The following is a 20,055-nucleotide window of genomic DNA, read 5'->3' on the forward strand; positions in this document are numbered from 1 at the left end:
CTGTGAGGCAACCTGGTACCATTCCATGAATCGCACCTTATCGCTTTCAGACATGTGCTCATAGCCGTAGAAGGAGGGTCTGGGAGTGGGCCCACATAATGCTCATTATCCCTCGTATTAAACCTGTGGGAAATGGCCCTTCTGCAGGTCTTGAAAACCTAAAGCAGAGGGTATTTTGGCAAGGCCCATGGGCAAAAAGCTGAACGAATCAATCCACCGCTGGTCATAGTCCCGGTCATGCATCAAAATCACACGGCTGCCGTTCATTATGACACTAGGTAAGATAAGATAAGATAAGATGGCCTTTATTAGTCCCACAGGTGGGAAATTTGTTTTGTTACAGCAAAAGTGCAAAGTTATGTAGCAGAAATTAGAAAACACTGGAATGCAATAAAATAAAATAAAATAAAATAAAATACTATGTACAATAGAATAAAATAGAATAGAATAATATATACAATAGAATAAAATAGAAATACAAATACTATATACAACTGAGTAGGAAAATACAAAAACGCAACTTCATCAGAAGAAGAATTGCACATATAGCAGTCTTATTGCACATGTGTGGGTTTGTGTGTTTGATCAGGTGTTATGCTCTGTCTGACAAAGTACTCCAGGAGTATGTAATTATCAAACCCAGATGCATTATGTGCTATGAAAGTGTACCCATGAAACCTTGGGCGTCTGTAATGCTGCACAAACGCCTCCACACACTTTAATGTATTAAATGTGAACTTATTGCCCTGCAGATCAGACGCACACACAAAGTTAGCCTCGTGTTTACCGCTGTGGTACCTCGTCTCAAAATCATATAAAATGTATTTATCGCTAGGCTTCTGTTTTTCAACAGGCTGTATGAAACACTGATGGTCGGAGTCTCCTGCTAATTTAGGTTCGCGGCAGTGCTCGCATCTAGGCTGCGCACATTTGTGTGGCAATTTCTTGGATTCTCTATATGTGTTGCCGCAGTGCATGCAATGTTTCATATTATCACAGGGAATCATGTTGTGTTTTAATTCAGGTAATTTGTGTTGCTGGTAACAGTGTTGTGACTTGCAGATGCGGTTACAGTCACTGAATTTCACTGTGGGACCCCTGTGGTGTTGACAGAGTGTGTAACAAGTGTTACATCTATGTTTACAGCTGTGGTGTAATGGTGTATTATATGTACTGTAACAGAAATTACACACATAGGACGCCCCAAAAAGCGGGCGGGTTTAAAATCAGGTGGTAATGTTGATTATGGAGATACATCATCAACGTGTTTGTGTTTGGCTCTTCATGTGTGAAAAAAAAACATTCCAGGCGTTTACGCCCTTCTGTGTGGTAATAGATTACAATCTTAATGTTGAAGTGCTTCTCAAATTTGCTGACATCAGAGAATGATACTTGCTGTGTGTCGCATAGACCTACTTCAGCATGCATCTGTTTAGCTGTAGCAAGTTTTTCAAGCTCAGAGGATGTTGAGTTTAATGAATGTGCTATGCAAAAGGAGAAGCACAAATTGTTGTGTGTGTTGTTTGGTGTGTATAAATGTCTGCCTTTTTTTTGAGAGAATCTCATCATAAGGTATGTGCGCCAGTCTTAAGCGAGCCCCACCACTACTGTTCTGAGCTACCGTGACAATAAACTCTAATTCATCATCACCGATAGATTCACCATTACTTTGCATAACTTGTGCAATTTGATCGAGAAACAGCTCGGAACATACCGATCATCAGCGTTTAAAACAGCCTGAACATCTGAAGCCAGCGAGGGGCCACGCAGGACCACGTTTAGAACACTGCCCTGTTGAGATCCAGCTACAGCTCTGTCTATCACATTGCCTAAGCTTTTCGCGCACTCGCGCGAGGCACTTGTTCTGGGTGATCGAGACTTATACCCCTAAAATCAATGCGCTCACGCATTCGCGAGCATTAAAATTAGGTATCTCTCTAATGTCTGGCTGAGAGCGCCTGCCAGACCCTGACTGCACAACGGGCTCGATTACTGCAGTATCTGGTTGTGAGAAATTTGCAATGATTGAGGGGTGTGTGGTGTTGCACCATCAGCAGCGGCGCCCGGACACGCATGTGTAACAGAAGTATTAGTAGATGTGGTAACAGGCTCAATAGCAACAGCAGCAACAGCAATACGGTTAGCATCAGTAACAACAGCGGCCTGAGCAACAGCGGGTGTACAATCTGCATTGTTAACAACAATAGCCCCAGCAGCAATAGCAGGCGTAGGAACAGTCTGACAAGGATGTGTATCAGATGAGGCTGATGCAGGCACACTATTAAGTCTAGCTATAATATTGTCTAATTTGTTATCTGTTTCTTCAGCCCACTGCATAAAAGTCTCTAAGTCAAAACATCTAACAGGAGTGGAGGTTCCGTTATTATGTTTAAATAGTTTATTTGGAGGGTCCATGGTCTGGATTTTAAAAGTCAGGGACTTGAAATTTTGCTGCAGATGGTGTCTAATGTACTACACACTTTGTTTATGAATTTGGTAAACTGTTGCCTTTGTATCTGTGCCTCTTGGTGGTATTGTTTGAGGCTAGCTTCAATCAAACATAATTTATCAACTATTGAAGCTATATGACTCTGTTCAGCAGGCTGGGCGTCTGGAACCTTCATGTAAGCATCATACGGCGCTGATATTTGAGAGTCTGTTATGCCGTCTTCTTCAAAATCTATGTGTGAATCAACGCTATTTCTGGCACATTCTGGGGTGGTGGGTATATGAACTAGATCGAAATCTGATATACTATACTCAAAAACATCAGAGAAATCGCGAGGCAGCCACTCACTCGGTGTTGTTGCAGGGCCGCTGATGAAGATCGGTTCTGACTCTCCACTGTTGCACGAAGCTCCGGGTTTTTGTTGTTCTGGGAGGTCGATACTCCTTAAACATTCCAAAAACGTTTGGGATCGTACGGTGTCCTGGTCATTATGTGGAGGGGTACTGTTTTGCAGTCTGTGAAGATAGACATGTGTTAAAACATTTATACATGTACCCATTTCAAACAGAATAAGCGTGTCTCCCTCTCTATCTCTTTTTATCTAATTTATATATGCCTATGCTTACCTTGTAGTGTGCGTTATTCCGGACGGCCCTGGTTCTCCACACATACGGTTCTCTGGCGTGGCTCTGCATGTGTAAAACGGTCGGTTTTAGAACATTTGTAATTGTTTAAACCCCTTTAAAAAAAAAATAAAAAAATATCCCGTTGTATACACACCTGATGTAAAGTTGGGCTCTGTGGTCAGGGCATCTGAATGTTTTCCTGCTCAGTTTGTTAACCCTGGAACAAATCAAAGAAAAACGTTGTTATTACATAATTTAAAACAATCGCAACTTTAAAACATACATACGTTTAAAAATCGCGTAGTTCTGTACACACCTTGTGCCTGTTAGAGAACTAGTTCCAGCTGTAAAAGCGCACGTTTCTAAAGAAAAGGGTCCTGTGCCGTTCTCCCGAACTCCTAAAAATTAAGCTTTTGTTTTAGGAAAAAAATGTTTAAATATCCTATAATATGTTAACATAACACCTTTAAAAATACAATAATAGGTTTTGTTTTACTTACCGTTTACGATGTCCATGTTATGAAGAACGATGTTAGTTTTGATGATCTCAAAGAAAATGGTGTGCTCCGCAGCAATCTTGACGGGTAAATGGCTAAGGGTTTCGGACTCTGAGCTTGTTTTATATAGGATGGGCGTTTCCAAAAAGAAAGGTATGTCTCCAATCAATTTAAATGAGACCCTTTAGGGCTTTTGTCTTCTCAAGGAATTACAAACGAGCCGATACTTCAGACAATAGGCGGGGTTCCCGCCCGACTGCTACACCTGCGGGGCTTTTACCTATTCCTAAGGAATTACAAAAAGAGCTGATACCAGCCACTTTAAACAATAGGCGGGGTCCCGGCTCGCGTGGTACACCTGTCGGCTTTTACCTTTTCCGAAGGAATCACAACAATTAAATGATACCCTCAGTGGGCTTTTGCAATCCTGAACAATTTCAAACAATTAATCGGCTGTTGAAAAAGACGGAGCGGGTCTGTGCGACTGGTTTAGAAGTATCACTGCAGCGTTTATTTTCTAAAGGGCTGAATGTTATTTGCAACCATCTGTTGTGTTAAAAACTACTCTGAAACCATGAAACCCCTTGAAATCCCGATTTTTAAATAAGATGATTGCATCAACCCGTGAAAGAAACCCCAGTACATGCGTAAAACTAGTTAGATTAAAACTAGTGGTTTGATTAAATGAAACGCTTGTGAACAAGCTGAAATTACCCGTACAGAAGAAATTCCCGTTTATGCTGTTTTTAAAATAAAAGGCATGGATCACTGCATGAGGAGACATTGTCAGAATCACAAAATTAGTGTGATTAAAACAGTATTACCAATACTTTTGACTAGATGTAAATAAAAAGCATTCGGGCTTTGTTAAGGAGCACTGTGAAGCTAAACAGCTTCCACCCCTACACGCAAAAACAAAGAATTGCTCTTAAGGACACATATGTCTGCATAAATGAATGTTGAGACATGCCAAAGTGACAAAAAATAGTTTAATTAAAAACCCTATGGTTTGATTAAATTAAGTTAAAAACACATGAACTCGCATAACCCCAGGACCTGAAGGCGCATGCGCACACGCACGAAACCGGTTTGGTTGGCCGCCATTTTGAACTAGTGCCATCTTATTACTACTTTGGCACAAGGCAATGAAGAAAGTAACATTGGATGAATTATATTCTTAAACTTAGTTACTATCAGAAACACATCTGCTATTATGAAATGTATTCCCTACTGCTCTGTAATCCATTATTGTAAATTGAAAAATTATTAGGAAATAATAAGACAGTGATGGATAAAAACAAATAGAATTGGTTTTTGAGTTTTCCAGCTAGGATGGAAAAGGCTAAGCATTAGGCTTCAAATGAATGAATTAATTCATGTACTAACAGGGACTTAGAAAGCTTTCATAATTTTTTGGACACCACCCAGAGAGCCAGCAATTCAAGGAGAAGATGCAGCTAAACATCTCATTCTTGGTTCGGGCACCAGAGAAAACTACAGAGTCCAACATTGTTTTGGATAATTTACACACCAATTCAAAATAGATTTTAGTGACCTCCAATTGACGTAATCGGGTGTCATTACTGTCAATGTGAATTATAATTTTATGTTTATCCTTAGCCAGCAGTTTTAAATTTCCAACAATGTTCCCTGCTCTAGGCCCTGGAACAGATCCCTAAGAAGACATCTATCTTTTGTTATATTTTATAACTTTGTAATATATTGCATTATTTAATTTAGCTTAGTTAGTCTTCTTGCTGTCCTGGAACTGTAATTCCCTCTGGAAATTATGTGGGTTAAATCTGTGCTCATGATTATTCTCCTTTTCAGACTATCATTTGTGCAACCCACCTCCTCCCCATCTGCACCCCACCCAAGTCACTCGTAGCTCCATCCAAGCCTCAATCTTCATCTTTACTACCATCATCAGTGTCTAGACTCCGGGGGGTCTTATTGTAAACCTTATCACCACTGGGATTCTGTTCTGTCATGAGGCATCTTTGGAGTCTAATCTCCAAATGGAAAGATCAAGTTCTCTATCTCAATAAATCATGTTCAATTCTTCCAAATGTTCTCTCTATATTGAAACAAGTGGTTAGTTTATGATATAAGCCCTTATAAGTCCATGTAAACCTATGTGTATATTTACATTAATATTTATATGACTAAATAATGATTAATAATATTATTATAAACAGATTTAGGTTATAAGAAATCCATTTAAGAATTTTTTTACCCCATTAACAAAAGTAACAAGTTTCCTTTAAACACCAAGACAAACACATTTGAGATTATCTTATGTGTTATGTCACTTAAACCTTTACTGAGTTTTTCTGTTGCTTAATGCATTGTCAAGGTCTGGCAGCCCTCACCGGTTCACCTGTCCATTGTGTCCATTTGTTATGTTTTGTTGTGTTTCGACTCCAATCCTGGTCCCCTTATGTGTATATGTGTTTGGATGTGTATGTGTGTGTTTCCAGAAGGCTGGTTTACAAGCGTCATCAGGCTGAGGAAGAGTTCCCGTGTTGAAGCCAGCCCTCACCAGCTGCTGTTGATCAGCATCAGTAGCGATCTCCTACTTAACTGTGTGGCTGTGCTTTATTCGACGATGGATTGTTGAGTTGACTCAGTACAGCCCCGGCTGTATAGTAAAGTGTGTGTGTGTGTGTGTGTTGCTCGCCAAACTAATCACTGCATCTTTTCTTGTCAGGATCTGGGAACGGAGTTTGTCATGGGGTGTATAGATCGGGTTTGGAGTTTTCATGATTCACGCCATGGACACAAGCACTGTGTGGGATTTTGGTAGAATCGCCAGGGAAGCCACAGTGCGAGGACTGTCGCTGTTGTCGTTCAAATTTTGCACTGTAAATAAACTCACTGTCTCTTTTGGGTCCTGTACTTACCGTAAACCTGACATGCATACTATTTTATACATATGATGACTTTGATTATTGGGCTTTCAATTATTTAAGGGTCTCTACCTTAAAATATGAAACACCTCGAGGAGACTGTTGTTGTGATTTGGCACTACATAAATAAATTTGAAGTAATTGAATTTAAAAAGTACTTTGGACTAATGCTTATTACAACGACCTTAATAAAGTCTTACTTATATCTTACCTTTTTTTGCTTATTGCCATAACCAAAAAAAGCTCAGGAGGTAGACCTGGTCACCTACTGATCGAAAGGTTGGTGGTTCGATCCCTGGCTCCTTCAGTCTGCATGCCAAGTATCCTTGGGCAAGATACTAACCCCAAGTTGCTCTCTGATGCATCCATCGGCGTGTGAATGTGTGTGAATGTTGTTAGAAAAGCACTCAGTTTAGAGTCAGTGCTTGTGAGAATGAATGTGATTGGGTGAATGTGGCATGTTGCATACAGTGCTTTGAGTACTCCGGGAGAGTAGAAAAGCGCTATATAAGAATCAGTCCATTTACCATAATAATGTTTACTATTTTAAGAGTTTGACCAACTCTGGAAGATCAAATTAGATCAATCGATCCATCCATTTTCTTAAATACTTATTCATTTCAGTTCAGTTCCACGTAGATAGTGCCAAATCATACAACAATTGCCTAACTGGCTTTATATTTGCAAAGAATTAGAAATAATAGTAAAAGGAAATAGAAAAAAGAGAAGCACAGAGAGACTATGAACAACTAAGAACAAAAACAATAAACAGGAGAAAGTAGACAAAAAATGGTGCAATGCAATAGTTGAACATACAGGCAGGGAAAAGGGGAAAAAATGTAGAAAAAAGGTCAATACAACATGGGAAGTCTCCCAGCAGCCTAAGCCCATAACTGCGTAACTAAGAGATGTTTAAAGGTCACCTGTCCAGCCCTAAATATAAGTTTTATCAAAAAGGAAAGTATGAATGATAATTTATAAAGGAATGGTGAAAACAGATCCTTGTGTACACCTGCTGTCACCATGACTTATTACTATGATGGCGAAAGGGTTCATAAATATTGGAATTTCTATCAAACACAGAATTTCAAAGTACCTTCAATAATACTGGATGTACTTTTACAGCCAGTTTTGGACCACTTCTCAGTTCCATGTCTGTTCTTCACTTGGGACAAAGTGTCACTGGTGAAGCAACAGCTGTCTGATGGCGTAACAGATTGGTGCCTGTGCTAATCTAAGCTGTAAACACGAGGAACTGCTGTCAGCTTAATCTGCTTGTCACTGCTGGAGTGGAGTCTGGCATGCTGCTAGACAACACTAGGCAGGGCTGCCCACACAGCAAAGGGGAACTGCATTGGGTAAAGCTAGCAATTGAACTAACTCTAGTCACTCCAGTCATATTAAGCCAACATCTCCAGATGGTGTATGTGTGCAACTGACCCATTCACCAATGAGCAATGCTTAAAGCTTTAGCAACAAAAAAGGAAACAAATACCATGCTGATTATTGTGTCATTTCCCTGAGCTCTTGTTCCCTCAGAGATGATGCACTGGGATAATGTGTACTTAAATAACAGAAATGACAAGCTTCTGCTGCCCATTACATTTCACAAGCTCAGAATCTCTTAATGGCAATATATGGCCCATGCATCCCTTTACAAATGACATGATTTAGGGTGATTTTAATAATTAAAGCTAGAGGAAGCAAAAACCAATGTTTCTGTTTTTCTGTTTGTTAATATATAGCTGCTCAGCACAATTTTCTCATCTAATCTCTAGAGTTCTGACATCAGATTCATAGTGCAGCAGCAATCACAGTCCTATTCTTCCCATGTTGCCCGATATCATGCAGTTCATTCAAATTTACAATTATTTTTAAATTAATCATATTCTTAACAGAATATAAACATATTAAAATGTATTTTTGTGTATTTGAATGATGCACTTAGTGACAGAGCTCACAGACTGAGTTTCTGGATATGTCTGTTGACTGGTATTGCATTATACCATTGTGTTGAGTCTCTATTGCAAAGACTAGAACAGTATTTAACATTTCAGTGTCAGTTTTATTGTTTTTATTCCAAGTAGTAAGTCTTGTGTCAACTATAATCAGAAATTGCAATAATCAAGTTAAAACAAAAGCGACTCTTAATAAGTTTTTTTTTTATCTGTTAGCTCTCGGGTTTAGAGCAAGCTATTAGAAAAAAAAGAAGAGTTCATATTTTATATTTCTAGTTTTAGCATCTAGTTTATTTAAAAATTCAGTTTTTTGGAACTTACATCCGGTTCCGGTTCAAGAGTAAATGAGCGCAGATTAATAGAACTACGTTTTACTAGCGGACCGAAAGTGTTACTGACGGGAATCTACAGCGTCTTGAGCTGAATTAAGACTTCAGAAGTCATTTGTCATGTCGAATGACCAGCGGATAAACTCTCAGGTTGGTAATAAATGTATTACATGTATAAGAACAAGCGTCATGTTAACAATTGATAGCCGTACAGTAACTTTTATGCTTATTGTAGCTGTTAGCTAAAAACGCTAATTTAGCCTAGTTTGCCCTGGATTTAGCTTTGACAAACAAATATGATCGACTGTTTCTAGTAGGATTCCAAAGTTCTCATCTTGTACCCTGTCAGAGCCCTGTATGCTTGCAGAGACTCCTACAGTAGGGAAACATGCAAAACAGTGTCCAAACCTTTGTATTTTAGCTTTATTTATGTCTTACACAGCATCCCAACTCTTTAGCTAACTTAATAACTTTAGCTAAAGTGAATAGTTAGTCTAATTCATTAGTGCAGCATTACTGGATCACCTCTGTTTGAAGTGATATAATATGATATACAACTATCAGTGAAACAGCAAACTTTGTAAATAAACAACACTTCTCATTCTCTAAATGTTTGGCCACAGCTGTAGATTACACTATCAGTGCTTTTTCACTCTTGACAATAATTACATTTCTAAATTCTCTTTGTGCATTTACAGGTAAACAATATCTAATATTTTATCTAAATGACTGTTTTGTCTTTGAAAAGGTGAAGAGCCTGAGGCCGGTGACAGTCCAGTTCTACTCTACGTCGGGGCTCGCAAAATTTCAAAATCTCTGGTAGCCCTTCGGGCAGGCACTCTTCAGTTTTTGGTAGCCCAAAATAAATGTAAGTAGCCCGAATAAAAAAGATAACAATTTTTTGATTGATGTTTTTTTTCCCTTTACAATATTATATATTAAAGTATAATATTGTGAAGGAAACAAAACATCAATCAAAATATTGTTAAAATACAAATTACAACAATTGTATAAAAATTACAATCATCACCTCAAATACTTGGTTCTAATTGAACAGAAATTTCTATGAACTTGCCTGAACATGAATCAGTCTGTGTCAGATCCTCAGGTAAACAATATCTAATATTTTATCTAAATGACTGCTTTGTCTTTGAAAAGGTGAAGAGCCTGAGGCCGGTGACAGTCCAGTTCTACTCCAAGTACATCTTTACGGTGGCTCACAGGGCAAGGCTACATTCCTGTCCTGCCAGAAGAGAAAAGAAACTTCAGAGTCTTCATGCAGTTCAACCACACCTGTCATATTCCGTATGACAGGGGTCTCAAACTCCAGTCCTCGAGGGCCGGTGTCATGCAACCTTTCCATGTGTCCCTGGTGCAACACACCTGAATACAATTAGTAGGTCATTAGCAAGAGTATAGAACTTGACTGCATGCTGAGGTGGCAACCCCTAACCCAGGGGTCGGCAACCTGCGGCTCTGGAGCCACATGCGGTTCTTTAGTCCTTATACTGCGGCTCCGCCTGGTTTGGGAAAATAAATTAGAAGTATTTAGCTGAAGTGTATTTTATTTATGTTAGTTCTTTTTAACTCGTAGTTCTAAATTGGAAGATTATTGTGATATTGAAATATAAAAATAAAATTATATTCTATTATTTTTTCATTGCTCAAAAATAAGAGTCACACTCATGAAGCCGGTATACCCACCAAACGCCGTGCATTTATCGAGACTTTCAACCCCAGGTAGGTCAATTATGGATCTTCGGATCCACATTATGTCAGCAGCTGTTCTCCACCGTGAACTATGTTAAAGACAAACACCGTTCACACCTGACAGATGACAGCTTACAGTCCTGCGTAAACTGATTTCGTATAGCCCCGATTTGTGGACTCTGTGCGCAGAGGTTCAGGAGCAGAAGTCCCATTGTAAACAAATCACGGCAGACCCGATGATGTTTCCATGAGCATGCTTTTGAGAATCTCTTTATTGAGCACTTTTCACACACACGGTTGCTGTCGCATGCAGCCGGCTGTAGCTTTTCAGCTCACAGCCCGACATACACCACCAACAACAACAAAAGCACAGATAGCGCAGGCGTAAAGGCAGCGAGGCGTGATTGCGGGTGTCGCCAGGTGCGTCCGCCTCCCCTGCAGCGGCGCTGCAAACCACGCCCGCCAAGACGCATTAACCAGGTAAAATACATATTTAGGCAGAATTTTGCAAATATCTATTTTTCATTTTCAGCAGCATAGTGCTTTTTTCCAATTATTTTTAAGAGTCAGGTCAAGGCTCCAACAGCCCAAAGGCGATATAAGGGTGGCGGCTGACAACAGTTTTTGTTTGCTACATGGATCATTTTAGCTCAGGTTGGTGTCTTTCCTTTTGTTATATTTCTTTAAGAGTTCAAAATGTGTTGATTACATAAATATAATTTAATTTTCTCTGTAGCACTTCATGGATTTCATAAGCAGCACACCTTAGTTGTTCACACAAAGCATAAAGATAAAAAACAATATATACAGTGTTATCTTCATTTTAGATGTCAAAAAGTATTTGCGGCTCCCAGTGTTTTCTTTTGCGTGGAAACCAGGTCCAAATGGCTCTTTGGGTGTAAAAGGTTGCAGACCCCTGCCCTAACCCTACCTACTCAAGTAAATTTAAGTAAATATATGTATTTGGAAACATATACTTCTAAAATACTTTTATTGCACCATGTTCATTCACTCATGAGCTGCTGTAACGTGAATCAAATGGCTGAATTGCCAACTCAGCATGCATTCAAGTTCTATACTCTTGCTAATGACCTACTAGGTGTGTTGCAACAGGGACACATGGAAAAGTTGCAGGACAGCGGCCCTCGAGGACTGGAGTTTGAGACCCCTGCCATATGGTGTTCATGCAGTTTTCTACCCCACAGTTACAGCATGTCTGACTGCCTGTTCAGCATATGCAAAAATATATGAGTTTAAGCATGTGATGACAAAGGCCTTCCATTATGGTGTTTGTCATCACATGTCACAGACATCTGGATGATCATTTGGAATAAACAAAAAACTAAAAACTTGTTACTTCATCTTTTATCTTTATTATTATTATTGTTCTTATTTTACATTTTTCATTGTTAGGCATTAGGTTTATTTATAGTAGGCCTTTCCAACTTCTTTCCCTCTTCCATGTTACTGTGTCAGCATCTATTTGGGGTCGGGAGTGGAACAGAAAGTAAGGAAATCCAAAGTGCCATTTAAACCAGGAGAGGTTCTTATATTTCACAAGAAGGGATTAATTCAAAAGAAATGACCTCAATGCCATATTTTATTTAGGAACCCTAGAGAGCACTTTGCAAAATAACACATTCTTATAATTTCACCCTCAGATGAGCCAAGCTACGACTGTCAGGGAAGGTGATGTAGGTACAGAGCGTGTGAGAGTGGTTAAGTTAATGTCTCTTGTCTAGATGAAGGCACAGGAGGGATCAATGGCAAGGCGTAGAGATTCAGTATCTTCAGTCTTCAGTGGACACTCCATTTCTGGCACAAATCACCTGTAAAAGACGGTCGATTTAGGAGGTGACCCGACAACTTCAGCCTGTCAAACATAGCAATGGAGCAGTATGTTTAAAAAAAACAACTAATTAAGCATGCACTCAGTACCCTAAGAATTATTATGATAGTTAAACACAGTGATAGTCACATATCATATCACTTCAAACAGAGGTGATCCAGTAATGCTGCACTAATGAATTAGACTAACTATTCACTTTAGCTAAAGTTATTAAGTTAGCTAAAGAGTTGGGATGCTGTGTAAGACATAAATAAAGCTAAAATACAAAGGTCTGGACACTGTTTTGCATGTTTCCCTACTGTAGGGGTCTCTGCAAGCATACAGGGCTCTGACAGGGTACAAGATGAGAACTTTGGAATCCTACTAGAAACAGTCGATCATATTTGTTTGTCAAAGCTAAATCCAGGGCAAACTAGGCTAAATTAGCGTTTTTAGCTAACAGCTACAATAAGCATAAAAGTTACTGTACGGCTATCAATTGTTAACATGACGCTTGTTCTTATACATGTAATACATTTATTACCAACCTGAGAGTTTATCCACTGGTCATTCGACATGACAAATGACTTCTGAAGTCTTAATTCAGCTCAAGACGCTGTAGATTCCCGTCAGTAACACTTTCGGTCCGCTAGTAAAACGTAGTTCTATTAATCTGCGCTCATTTACTCTTGAACCGGAACCGGATGTAAGTTCCAAAAAACTGAATTTTGGAACTGAAATTGAATTGTAGAACTGAAACTGAATGGTGAGAGTGAAACTGAAATTATTCGAGAGCTGAATTTTTAAAGCATAAAATGCAGTTTCAAAGCAAATGAATTCATTTTCAATATATAAAATTCAATTTCAATTTAGTGATGATCATTTTCAAACCATAAATTCAATTTCAAATTAGACTAATTCAAATTCAGTTTTCAAAAGCATTTATTCAAGTTACAATTCAGATTCAATCTGAGCAATTCAAATTCAAATTTAACTTATTCAAATTCAGTTTCTGATGGCACAGATTTCTGCCCATAAACACGTCCCTATATTACGAGATCGGAAAAATGAGGAAACATGAGAATTGTTTGGCTTGAATCTACACATGTATGTTTGTTTTACTTAAATCGCTTTGGAAAACACTATTTACTGCTGGTTAAGGTTAGGGATAAGATATGGTTAGGGCTGGAATACATGGCTGGAACGTGTATTACTGCGGGTGCGTCATTCTACTGGATTTCATCTGTAAGCTGGTGCATAGCATAAGAACGCAGAAGGTCACCTTTCGTGTTTCTCAGGAACGCCATGAGACTTGACAAATCATCAGTATATTACGCCTCGGGAGCGAGAACGGGCTGTTGGGCACTGAAGCTCTGCTGATAGGGGTTCTTTTCTGGTTATTTTAATTCCCTTCAATAATGAGCCAATATTGTTATTCTTCTGGCAAGGCCAGTCTCAGATGACACGAGGAAAAAACGCTTCGCATTTGTCATGTCACTTGTATAATAATGTCGTCATCTGTAAGAGGATTGTCCCCTAATAGTAGGGTTGCACAGTTTGATCCTCAACTGTTTTCTGTATGAAACCTAAGCCAGACCTACTCAATGAGTGTGTATGTTTTCATGTTCATGTAATAACTTTGTAACTGTATCCTCTGGTAAACTCTACATTTTCTGAAAAGAACACAATCCTTATGCTATTCTTAGTAGATCATACAACAACCCATTCCAAGCCCATATATCAAATGATCTCACTGATGGACTTTCAATCCATCTCCCTTCTCCGTGGATTAAAAACAAGCTTAATGTGTTACTTTACCAAGGATTAAGAGCAATCATACACCACACCCACAACCCCCACTCCCAACCCTCTCCCCAATCCCCTCCCCTGCCCATCCTCCCTATACTGTAGCAAGTGGCATTGGTACAGATCTGATGATATTTGAGTATGTGTTCCTATGAAATGGTCTTGGAGTGCAGAGATTACTTTGCTTGAACTTAATGCAAATGGGGTTGTGAGATAAGAAAGCTGTGCTAATCAAGAAAGCCTTTAGACATGAATTTGGTCAATGGTCAAAGGTAACTTTATTGCCCCCATTAGGAAATTGATTTGTAGTATGTCAACACATCAAATAACATATACACACACAAAAAGAAACATCCCAAATTTTATCAGTAGCATCAAGAAAGTGCAATGTGCAGCAGTGACACATAAAAGACACTCTATGTCTTGGTCTTCACTACAGCACTTTATACCAAGCAGCTGAAAGTCTCTAAAGAGAGGATGGTCTGAACATAACATGACATAACATGAGGTTGCCTTCCTCCTCTGCCAGTCAAAGACAATGATTTGTCTTTGTCTATTACCATACCAAGCAATGATACAAAACATTAAAACTGATTCAATAAAACTTTTATAAAAAGGGTCATCATTTCAGATGAAACACTAAAAACTATCAATCTCCTTAAAAAGTACAGTTGTTGTTGGACCTTTTTCACTGTAGCATCAAAATGTGACTCAAAGGACAGAGCCTTATCAAGAACAACCCCCAAATACTTATAATGATCCACCAGTGGCTCATGTCACAACAGGCCCATGGGAATACTCTTCACCATGAAGGACGCTTACAATGACTGTGTCATCTGCATATTTAATGAAATGCGTTTTAACCTGTGTACTACGACAGTCATTAGTGTACAAAATATACAGTAGGGGAGAGAGAAAACAACGCTGTGGTGAACCAGTGGAAGAATTCAGCTGATTGGAAAAACAGTCGTTTACTCTCACACACTGAGATTTGTCAGGTAAAAAGTCTAATATCCAACCAACAAGATTAAAATCAAGTTTAAACTGGTTAAGAAGCTTATCAGCTAGGAGATGTGACTGGATAGTATTAAATGCTGAGGAAAAGTCAATCAATAGCAGCCGAGCATGGGCTTTGGCCCCATCCAGATGGTAATATAGGAAAGTTAACAGGATTGTATCAAGAAGAAAAGTGTACTTCATTGGCAGCCAAGCCTTAATGAGTCAAAGCTGTGAGTTTCTCAGTAATAGTTTACTGGTTGTTACAGTTAAATTAAATATAATCCATAATGCACCTGGCTGGTTTGACTCTATTAAAGAAGAATAATCAGCTTTATTTGCTTACCCACCTGTCTCCTGTACAAAGATGTGGGTGGATGTTAAAGTACAACTTACTTAATGAAAACCCCTTAATGAGACCCCAAAATCTTTATCAGACGCCGCTAAAGAGACACAATTCCACCAAGACCTAAATTTCTGTATATACTCAAGTATATCAATGAAATATTATTGTGTTTATCTAACCTATTAAAAGTAGATTTTAAAAAGCAAGCTGTCCATACCTTGGGCTTTGGAAACTGCCAAGTAAAGACCCTCAGTCAGTCGCTTATAGAGGTATACCAGAGAGAAAGGAGGCAGGAGAATAAACCAGCTGTACTCCACTGAACTATCTAGGGTGTATCTTCAGTGGCAGAGCAACAATATGCGAACAGCCCCACCAAGGCTGGAGACAGAGCAATACTGGAAAAGCATTAGGGACAAGAACACAACCTGTAACATCAATGCTCAGTGGCTAGTGGATCTAAGAGCAGACGACAGCAACCACCCTGAACAGGATCCAGTAGCCTCTGGCAGCACAAATAAACCAGGAATGGCTAACTGAAGTCCTGATCCCCAAGGATCCCCAGAAGGTCCCATCAACTACAGGCCAATAACCTTCCATGTGGTCCTGCAGAGTGAGAATTACAAGATCTGGGCAATCAACAATTATGGCCTGTCATGCACAAACCTGAAAAAGCTTCTTACCATGCACGGAGGGTTTCATCCTCCTGGTGAAACATACCCAGAACACCTCCCAGGGGCCAGATAGTCCACAACAACAGGAGAAATACCCCATACTCTTGACACTCTCTTGTACCTGCTCCCTACTCTCACTACAGATCACAATTTTCCTGCGAAGATCATAGAGACCTGTCCATCACCATTGCAAGAAGGAGCTCAATGCTAATCCCTTATGTAATTCTACCCTGACCTTTAATCAAAATCTAATGCTATGTGAAAGACAAACAAAAGCAGAAATTTCTACACCTACCTCCAAATGCTGGCCTCATGGTGAAGTCATGGTCATCTACTTTTAGCAGGTGTTCTGTCTTCATTTTGCGAGATTTCGTCACATCTGGAGGCTTCTTTGACAAGGAGCTACAGCAGGATGACATTAAGTGTCAGATAACAATCAAAACTGTTAAAAAATAATGCACCAGCAAAGAACAGTCCAAAATAATAGGCAGTGAATAAGAAATGTATAAACTGATTTATGCAGATATGATTGCAAATGCAGCCGGTTTCATTTTTTTAAACATTTGCAGTGCAGATACCTAAATATAGAGAATATAGAGCCCTAAAATTTCAGCAAATTGTACAGAAACTAGAGTAAACCAGTCTCTTTAAAAAAGTTTAGTTCAGCATAAGCAAATCAATCACTCTGGTTGACGTCATACTGTTTGTACAATTATTTGTGTTTTTTGTTGCTTTACACAATGGTTAAATTCAATTCAGTCTTATTCAAATACTGCCAAATCACAATAACAATTGCCTCAAGGCACTTTACATTATAAGGTAAAGACCCAGCAATAGTACAATAATACTTTTGAGATTTGTTAGGGAGGCCAACTGGCATACAAAACGACAAATCCTAAGCCTAACCCTGCTATGTGCTGTGGGGATCCTTTGTGATTGGTAAAGCTGTTTAGGACACAAGCTTTGACCTAAACAGAACAGATGACCTTGACATAGTGAAACTCTGGGTCACTATATCAGAAAAATAATTTTGCATGATGTCTGGCATTTACATAGTGCTTTTGTAGTTCAACTACAGAAATTGGATACAGTGGTGTCAAAAAGTGTTTTCCCCCTTTCTGATTTCCTAATGTTTTGCATATTTGTCACTTCTACGGGTTTTAGATCATCAAACACATTATAATATTAGACAAAGATAACCTGAGTAAATACAAAATGATGTTTTTATTTGAAGATTTAAAAAAGATTTAAGGAGAAAAGTTATCCAAACCTACCTGGCCCTGTGTGAAAAAATAAATTCCCCTCTTGTTAAATCAGGATTTAACTGTAATTATCCACATTTTTTAGAAAGCTGAGTCCTGATTACTTGCAGATCTGGCAGATATCACTTAAATAGAACATGTCTGACAAAGTGAAGCAGGCTAAAAGATCTCAAAAAGCATCATTGATCTAAAGAAACAGCTGAGTAATAAAGTCAGACTTCTTTCAGTCTGGAAAGGGTCGCAAAGAACTCCACAGTGAGAGCCATTATGCACAAATGGAGAAAACAAGCAACAGTGGTGAACCTTCCCAGTGCCATGAGGATTAGGACCCAAATGTAGGACTTTGTACATATGGAGATGAACTCAAAAAGGCAGCTTTATTTTGCTGAAAAACAATAGAATACCACAAAACCAAACCTAAACTGGAAAACTTGAAACTAAGACTAGGGAAAGAGAAACTAGGAGTTACAAGGGAACACAGAGGACAGGAAATCACACAGCTACGAGGGACGATGCGACAACAAGCAGGGGATGAAAGGGAATGGGAAACAGGAGGGAAACATAGCTGGAACTAATTAAGCAGACAAGATGGGGAACAGAGGTTGAACACAGAGCAGGACTGTCAACATAAAACAGGAAACACACCGACTACCCTTACAGACAGACTGGCTTCACACAGAGACACGACTAACTAGGAACCAGAGGGAACAAAGAGGCAAAAACTAAGGACTAGAAATCACAGAACCATCAACCAAATGACTAGTAATGATAACCCGTTAAGAAATCAAAGCTTAAAAATAATAATACAAAGAAATTAAAACACTGGGTCACTGACCCAGGACCGTGACAGCCAGGTTGGCTGGTCAACCAAAATTACTCCAAGAGCACAGCAACAAGGTCACAAAAGAACCCAGAAAAAGATTAAATAACCACAGGATTCACATGTCTCAGTTAAGGTCAGAGTTCACGATTCAACAATAAGCAAGAAACTGGGCAAAATGTCATCCATGGAAGAGTTCAAGGAGAAAACCACTGCTGACCAAAAGGAAAATAAAGGCCTGTCTCACATTTGTGAAAAACAAGTTGATGATCCCCGAGACTTTTGGCAAAAATCTGTGGTCTGAGGAGACAAAAGCTGAACTTTGATGGTTTAAGTCCCATTACCTCTGGTACAAAACTAACCCAACATTTCAGAAAAGGAACAGTAAACAACAGTAAAATATGAAGGTTGTAGTGTGATGGTCTGGGGTTGTTGGTTTTCTGCCTAAGGACCTGGAAGACTTGCTGTGGTAAATGGAACCATGAGTTCTGCTGTCTACCAACATGTCCTGAAGGAGAATGTCTGCCCTATATGTTCATGACCTCAACCTGAAGCTTTCTTGGGTTCTGTAGCAGGACAATGACCCAAAACACACAGGATTTTGACCAGTGGCCTAGTCAAAGTCCTGACCTGAATCAGATTGAGATGCTGGGCCACTGCAATCAAACACTTGATTGCAGTTGCTGCTGCTGAGGGTGATCCGGCCAGTTATTAGGTTTAGGGGGCAATCACATTTTCAAACAGGGCCATGTAGGTTTGGATTTTTTATTCCCTTAATAATAAACACCTTCATTTAGAAACTCCATTTTGTGTTTACTTGTGTCATCTTGATCAAATGTTTTAGGTCATCAAACAAATTTAAAGTGTGACAAACATACAAAAAAATAGGAAATCAGTAAGGGGGCAATCTCTTTTTTATACCACTGTATGGCTATGCTGTGTGGCATGCAGGAAGGCAGGAAAAAGGACCCAAAATGCAGGACACTCAAAGCGGGACTGGAACTCAAAACGCAGCTTTATTACTGGCAAAACTTTCTCATAAAATAAAACTCACAAAAGCAAAGCAAAACAAGACTCAGAACAGAGGTACTGGAAGACCGGACATAACAAACACACAGCATGTTGATGGTACGACGCAACAGAGAACAAAGGCAAACACAGGGCTTATATACACCAGGGAGTAATCAGGAAATGGGAAACAGGAGGGAGACACAGCTGGGAGAGATTAGGGCTAACGAGACGGGGCAGGTAAAACTGAATACACTGACATAGGACTGGGACTATCAAAATAAAACAGGAAATAAGAAACAAATCACAAAAACGAAAACTTGACACTGACAGATAGACAGAAGAATATAACCGATGAAACAGAGAAGACACTGACTTAAACTAGAGGCCAGAATAACAAATGACGTAAAGAGAACAAAACCAAGAATAACCCCTAATACAAAATCAAACCAGCACAACTCAAAACCCCAAACAAATCATAATTTAGAAAAACAAAACAGAAACAGAAAAAGCTGGGTCAAAATGACCCAGAGCCGTGACATCCCCATACTTTTTGAGACAACTTAATGTAGTTGGTATCCCATTAGTACTTAAGTGCACTAGGATGACATACTCATCAGGGAAGTTCCTCACTGTGTTTCTGGAGGCCAAGGTAATGCCATTCAGAGTAAGAATCTGGTTAGATACCATATTTCTAAGATTTACAGGGCCGAGTACAATAGCCTCAGTTTTATCTGAATTTAGAAGCAAAAAATTACAGGTCATCCAGGTCTTTATTTCTTTAAGATATTCCTGCAGTTTAACTAATTGGTTTATTATCTGGCTGCAGGGATAGATAAA

At 39.2% G+C, this 20,055-nt stretch overlaps 1 protein-coding gene across 1 annotated transcript in view; it reads right to left on the bottom strand.

The window, feature by feature from the left end:
- Positions 1-20,055, bottom strand: part of gabrr2a (gamma-aminobutyric acid type A receptor subunit rho2a) — a 74,419-nt gene that overhangs the window by 47,074 nt on the left and 7,290 nt on the right. Inside the window, exon 2 of the mRNA XM_039602937.1 lies at positions 16,421-16,527. Coding sequence (XP_039458871.1) covers positions 16,421-16,527 — 107 coding nt within the window. The remainder of the gene's footprint in view (positions 1-16,420; positions 16,528-20,055) is intronic.

The sequence above is a fragment of the Oreochromis aureus genome, linkage group 19 (genome assembly GCF_013358895.1).
Source record: "Oreochromis aureus strain Israel breed Guangdong linkage group 19, ZZ_aureus, whole genome shotgun sequence".
NCBI classification, from domain to species: domain Eukaryota; kingdom Metazoa; phylum Chordata; class Actinopteri; order Cichliformes; family Cichlidae; genus Oreochromis; species Oreochromis aureus.